The sequence below is a fragment of the Megalobrama amblycephala genome, linkage group LG4 (assembly GCF_018812025.1).
Source record: "Megalobrama amblycephala isolate DHTTF-2021 linkage group LG4, ASM1881202v1, whole genome shotgun sequence".
Lineage (NCBI taxonomy): Eukaryota > Metazoa > Chordata > Actinopteri > Cypriniformes > Xenocyprididae > Megalobrama > Megalobrama amblycephala.
In genome coordinates, this window is record NC_063047.1 from 8567672 (window position 1) to 8581048 (window position 13377).

General features: G+C 36.5%; 1 protein-coding gene across 2 annotated transcripts in view; it reads left to right on the plus strand.

Moving 5' to 3' along the window:
- The window catches only part of unc5db (unc-5 netrin receptor Db), a 165823-nt gene that overhangs the window by 118478 nt on the left and 33968 nt on the right, over window positions 1-13377 (plus strand). For both annotated transcript variants that reach the window (XM_048187240.1, XM_048187241.1), the window contains exons 5-8: window positions 3897-4077; window positions 6836-7003; window positions 10174-10338; window positions 10832-10864. In XM_048187240.1, coding sequence (XP_048043197.1) covers window positions 3897-4077; window positions 6836-7003; window positions 10174-10338; window positions 10832-10864 — 547 coding nt within the window. The remainder of the gene's footprint in view (window positions 1-3896; window positions 4078-6835; window positions 7004-10173; window positions 10339-10831; window positions 10865-13377) is intronic.

Consider the following 13377-nt stretch of genomic DNA (forward strand, 5'->3'; position numbering starts at 1 on the left):
ATAAACTATCTATACTGCACACTATTTCAGAGATGATTGCTGATTTAGAGTGACCAAGACTATTGCAATTTTCCAAATGTGCAATTCATAGATGTATTATTTATGATCAATTGATCAATTTATGTATTGATTGGCAGTAATATATTGGCATGTGAAATGCCAAGCACGTTCACTCTTGAATTTTGAAATATGTTTTAGATACAGTACAACTAAAAAGAAAATCAAGTATGTACTTAGTGTTCATTTATTATATAAACATTGGAATTAAATAATTAATCGCATTCTTCCAAAAGTCCATTAAATCCTGCATGATGCAAAGCTAAACTATGCTAGTAAATTCTTTATGTTGGCATACATGTCAATGGGAATTGCAAAATTGAATTATTTTGCTCAAACTATAGTTATATAAGAGCAAAACACTTTATTGGAGATGCATGTTGAAATACCACACTGATAAGTAGGGCTTGTTATCCAAAATATAATGAAACAAGTTTAAATAAAATAGCAGCTGACCTCTTAGTAAAACAGGGATGATGTTAAGTTAATAGTGAATTTTATTGCATATGTTGATACAAAGGTTGGTCAGATCCAGGATTTCAAAGCACTGGCATTTCTGCTGTTAAGTTCTTAAGCTTAATAGCACTACTGTTTAGAATCACAACTCATAGCATTACAGCAGTTTACTCACCCTGAGAACTTGGCAGCCCTTGAATTACTTGAAAAATTGGATAATTTTCATGCAGACACTTTTGTGTTTCCCACACTCTCCAGCTCATTGTCTGTTAATTCTCTAGACTGGAGTAAGCCTTTCCTGCCAAGTTCTTGAAAGGGTCCCCAAGAAGGATTCTGCCATAAGTAAACACCAGTATCTTGGTTCATTTTCATCTAATATGTATCTCATTTCACATGCCAAGAAATTATCCAGTCATAGCAGATGTCTTAGATGTCTTACATATGGAAGTCTTAAATGTAGCATGGTAAAAATAGCATGTTTAATTCTAAATGTCAGAAGGAAAGGTGGATAATGGCCATGTGAATATAAAGCATTTTTGGTGCAAGAAACCTTGCCTAATTTTAGTGGACTTATGTGCATTATATTGTGCACACCATGTTGAAAAATCCAGCATCTGCTGGGTAGGTATGTTTTGAACATGGCATCTGGTTTGAACTGGTCCTTAGTTGGTCATGAGCTGGTTTAAGCTGGTCCTGAGCTGTAGCTAGTTGCTTAGAATCAGCACTTGACCAGCTTAAACCAGCTCATGACCAGCTAATGGGCCAACTAAGGACCAGCTTAAACCAGCACAAACTAGCTGCCATGCTTCAAAACACACCTTACCAGCAAATCCTGTTTTTTTTAACAGGGCATTTGGACAGCTACTCATCAAGATCCTTTTATGTTAATTCAACAAATACATCAAGAATATGAATGAATATTAATTAGGTGAATGAATTTACACAAGCATATTTTATAGATAAAACCGCAAACTTAATACTCATTTTAAAGTTGTTTGTTGAATTTTATGCTCATTATATACCAACGACAAAAAATATACCAAAGACAAAAGCATCTGCAGAAATTCAGATTTAGCTGTCTGCATTATCAAAGGTTGGTGTCAAAAGTAATTTCAAAGTGATTGTAAGTATGTCTGCTTGTGTCGGTCTTGTCAATGTGTTGTGCGTGTGTGGGTTTGATTGAATTCACAGTCAGCGAGGCGGCGTTATATCCCTGAGGGCCGCCTATCAGAGCTGTTTAATCTTAGTAATTACCCTGCTGAAATATGAAGCAGTTTCAACAGCCTCTTCTCCACCGTACACACACAAACACACTTCACAGGTTAAAAAAAAGCTCCCCTAACACCACCCGCAAAAACCGATCCAAATATTTTCGATATCTTGTTTTACTGAGTTCAAATACATTAAGCGGCTTTGACCTCCTGTCCCACTTTTGTGGGCGACAGCAGAGTAGCCCCTGTCTGTGATAACAGCGAGGCCTTCGATTCGGCTGATCTCTTCCTGTCAACAGGACCTTAATCAGGCAGGATAGAGGCACTAATGAAATCACGAGATCCTCTTGAGACTGTGGAAACTCCTCCGTCAGCCCTGCCACTGTTAGCCACGCTGTAATTGAAACAAATGTGCCAATTAGGCCATTCATTTCTCACATCTTCTGCCACACATTCACCCAGCTAATTTGTATTTGTCCCCTACCTTTTCTCCCCTCACTCCCTCTCTTCCTTTATCCTGTCTTTCCCCCCTTCTCTCTCTCTTTCTCCGATTTTTCTTCATGTCTGTGCTCTGCACGTTTTCAAAGGCTGAGGGGAAGTGGTGCTCAAGAATGCAGAGCATGGCAAATGTCTCAACAGAGAGGTCTGCTTGCACTGTGTGCTAATTGCCTATTTCAACTCCCAAGTTTCCCTGAAAACTTGAGTAAATACATTAGAGAAGTGCGCTCTCCACTTCAATACACAAGTAGTATGACTCCCTGCTGAAAAACAGCTTAAACCGGGTGATTTGTTGGTCTTAGCTGGCTGGTCAGTTGAGTTCATTGAAAGTGCCCAAAATCCCTCTTAAACTAGCAAAACATACCTGGCTAATAGGGTTGTCCAGACTGGGAGACCAGCTAAGCTTTTTTTTTCTCCTTTTTTTTTTTTCAGTAATACACTGTAAAAAAGAAAAGAAAATCTGAAATGTACAGTAAAAATAAATAAATAAATAAACAGAAGCTGTGGTTGCCAGGACTTTACTATAAAAAATACGGTAGCATCATTTTAATTTTAACAGAATTAATTAATTAATCATTAATCAGAATTAATAAATCATTAATTTATGATTTTACTGTAACATTACATGAAATGTCCCATTAGATCTATTACAGTTTTTCAGTGTATAGAGGGAACTTACCATTAACCATTTTTTTTTACTGTAGGATTTTTACAGTCTTTTACCATTAAAATTGCAATCATTTTTTCACATTGATTGATTTTACAGCTTCATAGTGAAATAATTACTCTAATTATTCGAATGGGTTAGTCACAAAATAATTAAAGCATACTGTGAACTATGAACATGAGGGCTAATGTGATTCTGAGAAATGATCTGTGAATAGAGCAAAGTTTAAAATGCTGTGATGAGACAAAGGAAGAGAGGGCAAAGAGGGCATCGCTGTAGTTACTGCTGAGAACACAGCATTAATGTGACTGTAATTTTAGGAACCATGTTCTATTAAAAGCTCTAACCAAATCGGATTGTTGGATTGAAGTCGGCATGAAATGGAAGTTGTGATAGGTTGAGGGGAGGTTAACATTTTTAAACAAATATTACAAGTGCACATGAATAATAAAATAAAAATAAAAAAACAAAGGTTTGCACGGATTAATATTTTATAATAAACACTGCGGTTCTGTAAAGAAATTAGAATTGTCAATTTTGATTTTGTGGTGACTTTAAAGACAGAACACAATAGTCTTGTTCAAATAGTGCTCTTAGCCCTTATGTTCCTCCCAAGTAATGAATTGCAAATACTCAAGTTATCGTAATTGAGTAGATTTTTCAGGAATTAAACTTTAATAAGAATTTTTTAAAAGGCACTCTTACTTGAGCATGTTTTAAGTGCTGTAACTGCATTTTTACAGTGCTGTTTTCCTTCCATCTGTGTTATTTGCTTCCCTGTCAGTGTCACCAGATCTCAGAAAAATAAGCACTGGCCAAAACAGTCCAAAAATAAGTGACTGTTTCCATTGTGTAACACTATTTCTCCTTTAAATAAATGCAGTCCCATGAGAATCCAATGTTTTACTACGCCTGCAATAACAGTTTACTGTTCTTACTGAGTGTAGAAGCTGGTATCTCTTTTGCTAATTGCAGCTTTGGTTAATAAATGCTTCTCTTTTTGTCAGGTGGAGTGGTTGAAAAATGAAGAATTGGTCAGTTCCCTTGGAGACGACAACATTGACACTCGTGCTGACCACAATCTGATAATCAATGAAGCCAGACTCTCTGACTCCGCCAACTACACCTGTCTCGCCAGTAACATAGTCGCAAAAAGACGCAGTGCTACAGCTACTGTAGTTGTGTTTGGTAAGACGACACTGATATGCTTCATTGACTTATTGTTCTGTCTCCTCAGCTTTGCTAAAAATATTACTGAACAGCTCTCTTCTTGCAACAGCACTCTGAAGTCATTCATTATCACATTTTAACTCTTAGCTCATTAAAGGGATAGTTCACCCAAAAATGAAAATTTGATGTTTATCTGCTTACCCCCAGGGCATCCCAGATGGTAGGTGACTTTGTTTCTTCAGTAGAACACAAATGATGATTTTTAACTCCAACCGTTGCCGTCTGTCAGCCGTATAATGCGTGTCAATAGGAACTCCATCTATAAGAGTCAAAAAAACATGCACAGACAAATCCAAATTAAACCCTGTGGCTCGTGACGACACATTGATTTCAAGACATGAAACGATTGGTTTGTGTGAGAAACCGAACAGTATTTATATAATTTTTTACCTCTATAACACCACTATGTCCAACTGCCCTCCACATCCGGTTAGTGAGGTCTGAACGCGCTCTGACAATGGAAGTGATGTCTCGCACTCATTGAAGTAAAGCCCGACACATCACTTCTGTCATCAGAACGCGTTTTTTGACCTCACTAACCAGATGCTGAATGCATTTGGACATATTGGTGTTTTAGAGGTAAAAAATGATATAAGTATTGTTCAGTTTCTCGCACAGTCGTTTTGTGTCTTAGAACATCAATGTGTCGTCACAAGCCGCAGGGTTTAATTTGGATTTGTCTGTGCGTGTTTTTCGACTCTTATAGATGGAGTTCCCATTGATACGCATTATACAGCTGACAGATGGCAACGGTTGGAGTTAAAAATCATCATTTGTGTTCTACTGAAGAAACAAGGTCACTTACATCTTGGATGCCCTGGGGGTAAGCAGATAAACATCAAATTTTCATTTTTGGGTGAACTATCCCTTTAAGTTGTATACCCCTTTAAGCAATAGTTTATCCAAAACTGAAAGTTGTCATTATTTACTCACCCTCATGACTTTCTTTAATCTGTTAAACTTAAAAATTACTTCAGATGTTTTATTTATTTTTTGGTCAATACAATGAAAGTCAATGGGCTTCAAAATTTTGTTGATTTTCACTTTCATTGACCATTGACTTTCATTGTATGGACAAAAACATTCTTTTGTGTTTTGCTGAAGAAGAAATTCATTTAGATTTAAAATGACATGAGGGTGAGTAAATGAGGACCGGATTATCATTTTTGAGTGAACTATATGGACTAACTGAAATTATAGATTTAAAGTTACAAGCTATAATCATATGTGACCCGTGCTATCGAAATGAGTCGGAATATGCACAGGCTAATTTCGAGCTACAGGCAAAACAAGTGAAAAATTTAAATTTTGGTCCAATTTGACGTTTTCACAAAAATGAGTTCATTAAGCCCTCGTGTAGCGATCCCAATGCTCCAAATAGCAATTAAACATCTAAAATTATCTTTATTTGTACTGTATTTGTTTTCTGAGAGGAGAACCTTTCCTTTGTCCATGAAAATGCTCAAGAGAAGCCAGGTTATCCCAGTATATTTTTCTGTTGATATGAACAAAACATGTACATTTAGCAATATAGCGGGTGAATTATGTATATATATGATGTATATTACGATGTTATGATAAACTATGTGCTTTTCTCCACTGCATTCTAAGTTGTTCAAAGCGTTAGTAAGGATACTGATTTTTAGAATGCAGCTGTCTGACTCTGAGATGGAGAACGGGAACATGGTGTGTGTAACATTAGCAACACATTATTAGCTGTTTGATAATGTAGTCAACCAAAAGGCTAATCATATTAAATACCGTTATGTGTCTGATGTTGTAAAGAGCGATACATAAAACGCGTTACCATTCTGATACATCGACTTTGTAGACGACCATGTATAATTCTCTCTTCCACTTCTTCTAAATCAGTTTCGGGTTCAAACATATATGGCTGAATTAAACCACTGTTTCCAATTGCCATTGTGCAGCATTTACTACAGTGTGAGTGAGTGGAGGCGGAGCTAATTTGCATATTTATGGGTCTGCGTATACTAAATGAAGCAAGAGTGTAGAGTTTCATTCAAGCGTTTTAAAGGCATGCAGAATTTTTCACGGTAAAAAACGTTTAAATATGCCATTTTGGTTACCAAAAATGAGTTTTAAGGGATAAAATTATTTACTACAGGGGAACTTTAAAAGTTTCAAAGATTCATACATTCCAGCATAGATACAGGTTTGTAGTTATCTACTGTACTACTGCAGTGTTAAGTGTTGGTTTTTGCTAGACAGTTGGAAATGTGCAATTTGGAAACATCAGTCTCAGACAGAAGAGAGAAAATAGGTAATATGCAATCTTTAAAAAAAATAAAAAGTTTTTGAGGATGAGTGCATGTCACACAAATTGTCCATACTGGTATCTGGCTATGTGGCTAGCTTGTACAGATGTGCCAGATGAATTTATAAGTGCCTGTATAGAATTTAATTGGACAGAATTATATGATTAGTTGTATTTTATTGTTTGTATTCAGCATTCTATTTTTCCTGCTGTGTGTGACCCTATAGAAAAAGTTGGTGTTATCATGTTGTGTCAGTATTACTGGTTGTACAGCTAATACATATCAAAGCTAGAATACAAAATGTCAAAGCACAGATATAAGAGAAGATTTCCTTTAGCCTGTTAGTTCTCCTGACCTCTGGGTGTTTCTTCCGGCAGGGTGAGAGAAAGGTAGTCTCTTAAGATAAGTTGTATTCAGTGGATAATCTCTCTCTGCAGTGAACGGTGGTTGGTCCCTGTGGACTGAGTGGTCTCCTTGCAGCGTGAACTGTGGGAGAGGAGTTCAGAAGCGATCTCGAACCTGCACTAACCCCGCTCCTCTGAACGGAGGAGCGTTCTGTGAGGGCATGTCTGTGCAGAAGATCACCTGCAATGCTCTCTGCCCAGGTCAGATCCTCTTTCACCACAGCTCACTCCTGAGGTGCAGCTTGTCTTCCAGCATCCAAACTCAGAGCAGTTTTTAGTGTCAGTGTAATACATCATAATACATCAGACATTGTAATACATTTTACATCCTGTAATATTTCAAAGTAAGGGTATTATAATGGAATTACTGAGGATCTATTTCATGTATGTAAATGAGACCTCCTGTTCTCTGAGAATGAAAAAATAATCTCTAGTTAATGTGATCATTTATTAGAGGAGTTATTGTTCATGTTGTGCTCATGTCTTTGTGGTATTGAAATAATTATTTTTTTATGATCAGATGCATGGTTTTGTTTATTTGCATAATACATTTCAATGTGTTCACAGTTAAGCTTCAAATGAGTGAAACACATTTAATTTGTTTATTTCTTAATCATGCAATGAGTTTTTATATTGTATGCACTGACTATATATATAAGTAATTTTTATACAAATTAAATTAAATAGGAAAATGTTCATTGCATTTTCAAATGGCTTTTAGGTTATGGTGCAAAAATTAATTCCTTTGATTCTTCCAATATTAATAGTTGACAACTATATAAAATAGTTCTCACTATTTTTCAAGAATTTATTAAATGACTCAATATACAATGTTGATTGTTAATTGTTTGCAATTAAATGTGCAAAACCTCTTAGGCATCTAGGTAGAGAAAAGTATTGCAGTATTTACTTTCTTCACATCTTGTGGAAATGCATCTCTATAGGCATCAAAACATATTATGAGCAACTTAAGGTTTTTAAGACTCTTATGCTCACCCTGTATTTGTTTAAAAATACAGTAAAAAAATAAATATTTGGCCAGTATTACAGACAAGGCTAAAGCCTAGTCCTAGGCCTAGAAGAAAAGACATGTTAACTGCAAAAGAATTAAGAATTAAGGTGAAGAATTAAGTGTGAAACCATTAGGAACCATCAGGAATTTTTAGTCCATCTCTGCAAAACAAACTTCAGGATAGGAGATGGGCTAAAAATGAACTCCCTAAACTTACTGCCAGATTCTGAAAGATAAATTCTTCAAACAGTGGTACAAGAGGATGTGGTACTGGTCCTTCAAGAGTCACTCTCAATCTGTCTGTCTATAAACCCTATAAAAAAAAACGTATACATGTATTTTACAACACTTCAGCTTGTGATTCTTATTAAGAGCAGGTCATTTTTTAGGATTCTTTATCTAACCTAAATCACTGAGATCCTGACACCTTGCACTTCTGGAGACTCCAGGTAGGTTGCAGCTCTGGAAAATGGTGGCGCTGGAGACTAAAGGGTTCCTGATGGTTTCACACTTAACTCTTCACCTTAATTCTTAAGTCTTTTGCAGTTAACATGCGTCTTTTCTTCTCCACCTGTTTTTGTCTGACCCTGCTGACCCAATGAGCATTTCACTGTCCCATGGTCATGCCTTAACTTTGCAATTTCTAGTACTGCATTAGTATTGCATCCTTCTCATGGGCATTTAATAACTTGACTTTTCAGTCTGAGTTAAATCTCTTTTTTGAAAATGTACCTAATAATTATGCACACCTGAATATGAGTTTTTTTTTTTTTTTTCCAGCCTTCATAAACAATTATATATCACTTATAAATGATTAAATACAAAATTAATAGTAGCTATTAAGATTAATGTAGTTTGGAATTGGCAAGATGTGCCTGGACAAAAAATATGATCAGAAAATCAATGTACCTAATAATTATGCACGCACTATGTATATATACAGTACAGTCCAAAAGTTTGGAACCACTAAGATTTTTAATGTTTTTAAAAGAAGTTTTGTCTGCTCACCAAGGCTACATTTATTTAATTAAAAATACAGTAAAAACAGTAATATTGTGAAATATTATTACAATTTAAAATATAATATATTTCACAAAGTAATTTATTCCTGTGATGGCAAAGCTGAATTTTCAGCATCATTACTCCAGTCTTCAGTGTCACATGATCCTTCAGAAATCATTCTAATATGCTGATCTGCTGCTCAAGAAACATTTAATGTGTACAATTGTACAAAATATTTGTGTACAATATTTTTTTTCAGGATTATTTGATGAATAGAAAGTTCAAAAGAACAGTGTTTATCTGAAATCTAATCTTTTGTAACATTATAAATGTCTTTACTGCCACTTGATTGATTTAATGCGTCCTTGCTGAATAAAAGTATTAATTTCTTTAATTTCTTTTCAAAAAAATAAGAAAATAAAAATTCTTACTGACCCCAAACTTTTGAACGGTAGTGTATAATGCTACAGAAGCTTTGTATTTCAGATAAATGCTGTTCTTTTGAACTTTCTATTCATCAAGGAATCCTGAAAAAAAAAAGTACACAACTGTTTTCAAACATTGAAAATAATCATAAATGTTTCTTGAGCAGCAAATCAGCATATTAGAATGATTTCTGAAGGATCATGTGACACTGAAGACTGGAGTAACGATGCTGAAAATTCAGCTTTGCATCACAGGAATAAATTACTTTGTCAAATATATTTAAATAGTACACAGTTATTTTAAATTGTAATAATATTTCACAATATTACTGTTTTTTACTGTATTTTTAATTAAATAAATGTAGCCTTGGTGAGCAGACGAAACTTCTTTTAAAAACATTAAAAATCTTAGTGGTTCCAAACTTTTGGACTGTACTGTATATACTATATATATATATATATATATATTCAGGATTCTTTAAACAGAAAGTTCAAAAGCATTTATTTATAACATTGTCTTTTCTGTCACTTTTGATAAGTTTAATGCTAAATAAAAGTCTTGATTTCTTTAAAAAAAAAAACCAAAACCCCCCAAACGTTTGAACAGCAGTGTACATATTTTACTTCAGAACACAAAAAATGTGAACTATTTAAACAATAATTTGTGTTTTCATGGCATGAAAATAAGATGAAGAACAGATTAAAACTGTGACCAAGCTAAAGGTAATATTAAGAATATGATCAATTGGCTAAAAATATGCTGATGTTATGCATGTAACCCTGCCAATGCGGTCAAGAATTGGACTATTAAAACACTTTTAATTAAGTTTATGAAGTCTCTAGAAATCTCATAAGTTCATTGCAGAGTGCAGTTAATGCACAGAGCAGCTGTTCACCTTCCTCAAACGGCAACCCTGTTGTGTGCTCTGCAGTGGATGGAGTCTGGGAGGAGTGGAGCGAGTGGACGATGTGTAGTGCGCAGTGTGAGAGACAGCGATGGAGGGAGTGCAACTCTCCCCCGCCCCGTCACAGAGGCAAGATGTGTGATGGAGAAGGTCAGAGCATGGAGAACTGCACAGGGGGTCTGTGTACGCAAAGTGAGTATGTGCTAATGCCGTAATATGTCATAAACACTGTCATTTCATCAACGACATCTGCAGCAGCATCATCATTATCTGTTGGTCATGCTTTTGCTCACTTAGATCTTGACACTCGTCGCAAGTGCGTGAATTGTGATGTTTTGGGAACTGCGATAATTGTTAGCTAAAAGTGGATGAAAGTGACGACATCATGCCCTGTGTCCCTCTCAATATCTCCCTCATAGCTATTATGATGAGAACCCTCTCTGATTTCTCCTTCTTAATGAAGGATGGAAACATCCTGCAGCCTAAGTGATCCAAAACCATCTGCCAGTTGCTTCCCATGGCAACGATGCCGTGCAACAGTATCCACAGCTGATGTTGGCATAGCCTGCAGTTGGACATCTACCCATGATGTGAATCAGAGAGCGCATTTGTAATAAGTATTATAGGGATGGACTGTAATTCTCTCTCCCTTTCTTTCTCTTGTTCTGTCTCTTTTTCCCTGCAGATGGGAAGCTGATGCATGATGTCAAGCCTCAGAGTGAGTTCTCCTCCATGAGAATTTTTAAGTAAACTTTGGCTTGAATAATTTTATCATAAATACTCTTTGTTTTTTTGTTTTTTTACTTCCTCCTTAATTAAGATAAGCTCAATCCCCTCAAATGTGTGTTCACTTCTACGCTTGGTTACCCTGTATCATTATGCTGACAACAGGTGCCATTTGCCACAAAGTAGAAAAAAGATGCAGAAGATTAATTGGCAAGAATCCAATCTGTCTCTACAATTTGAATTTTAGTATGGAAATTACAAACCAATTAAAGCATTCACAGCAAATAAACTTGAGAAATAAGAGTTTATGTACCGCAAAAAGGGTTGTTAGAGAATATGAAATCAAATAATACATTTATAATAGAAAAGTCAAGTAAAAATTAGTTTATTTATAAAATAATTGAGGGGAAAAAAAGGCAGTGGAAATTTTTTTTGTATTATTATTATTATTATTTTAGATATTCAGGATATTTTCTCTATAAATGAGTCTGATTACCTTGAGGCAATTTTCTTCTCAACTGAATTTATCAGGAAAACAAGTCAAAGTCACTGATTAAGGGATCATTTGCTGTGTAGTCCTAAATATTCTCCAGGTGTCCTTATTAACTTGTCCAGATTTTCTGCTTATCCATTTAAGAGAATTTCAAAGTTCCCGTCAATGTATTGTGTCCTTTTAGATTAGAGAGAGAGAGAGTGATTGGATGTGGCGTTTGAACGTGCTATATTTAGAGGAAGCAACGAGGTGTAATCATTGAATATTAACTCACCTCGTCAAGCATATTATGTCTTAATTTCTCCCCGTCTATTATTTTAACCATATTGAGGCACTTTGCACAACATCATTTTAAATATGTATTAGTAGCAGGTGCTTCTGCATTGTTACAGTGCTATGGCTCTGAGACTCTTCCGTGTTCACTGATGTGTGATGTGGGTTATAATGCTTCTAATTGAATCTATTAAATCTGTTGCGTGATGGACATGCAATTAATTCACCTTTACCCTTGGACAGAAACTTGTTTCCAGCTTGAAGCATGTAATCCCGTTCAACTTTATGTAGTGCGTCAGGATATTTAAAATGCAGTGCTGTAGTTTTATAAACATATTCTTCCTCTCACAGCATGATTAATGTCCTCTGTGTCCTTTGTGATCTGGTGAGTTCGGTCTGCCCAGCTCTCCTGCTGCAGAGGTCACTTGGGCCAGTGCTGTAGATGCCAGCTGAACAGATGTATCATTGCGTGGGGTGTTGGCACACCACCATGCCAGTTATTAAAGTAGTAAGAGCCCTGGAATTCACACCTCCCAAACTGCCCTCACGTGCCAAGCATATCTTTATACACTGCTAAACATGTGCATATTGCACCTGTTCCATTTGCACAGGTGTCTGAAAGATTTGCAAGTCTAATCACAATGACCAGGCGTGACGGCTTTAAATGTTTCCCTGTCACTAAAATGTTTTTTCTGGTGCCGTGAAACATTTCACTTGCAAAAATCTACAAAACTAATACACAAATTATATCTTATTTAAGTATTTCATAACATAATATAATAATCACAGAAATAATAATAATAATTTTATTCTTTTTATTATTTCTTTTATTTTCTGGCACAACATTTCACTTACGCAAATCTACAAAACTATTAAAAATTTCTTTTTTAAAAAAAAAAAATCATAACACAATATAGTAGTAGTAGTAGTAGTAGTTGTCACAGACACGCCAGGCTCTACCAGCACCCAGACACAGCGCATGTCATCACCAGAGTTTTAATCGTGCACACCTGCAGCCCATCATTAGCAGCAGCACAAAATGCACACGCACTCACACAGTCACTTTCCGGTCTCGTTTGCACATGGTCTTACCTGTCTGCTTACCTCAAGGACTCCATCGAAGATACTTACCTGTCTCCAGCGTGTTCCCAAGTCTCCTCTTGTCTCCTCATCCTGTGTGAGTTCCTTTGTGTCTGCTCAAGCTCCAGTCCGCCGTCGACTTACCAGATCCACTCGGTAACTGGAAGGCCCCTCAGTTGAAGAGAAGTGCGCTTCATCGCCGGCCCGATCCAAATTCAATTTGGCATCCTCCACGTTGAACAACTCCATCTGCTGGTTCTGGAGGAGTCCACCGGTGACATGATCTTAGGGCACCCGTGGTTGGAGCAGCATAACCCAGTCATATCATGGAAGACTGGGGAAATCCTGAAGTGGGGTGACAACTGTTTCCTGGATTGTTTTCCTGAGTTTCCCGTTCCAACCTCTCCTTGTTCTGAAGATTTACCAGTCTGTGCTACTTCCATAGAAAGCCCCGTAGAGAACCGTTCAGTGGACATTCCCCAGTGTTACTCCCACTTCAGTGATGTCTTCTGCCCCAAGAAAGCCTCCATGCTGCCCCCACACCGGCCATGGGAATGTGCTATTGACCTGCTTCCGGGTGAGCCAGTGCCCTGAGGGAAGATCTATTCCCTTTCCATCCTGGAGGAGAAGGCCATGGAGGAATACATACAAGAGGCTCT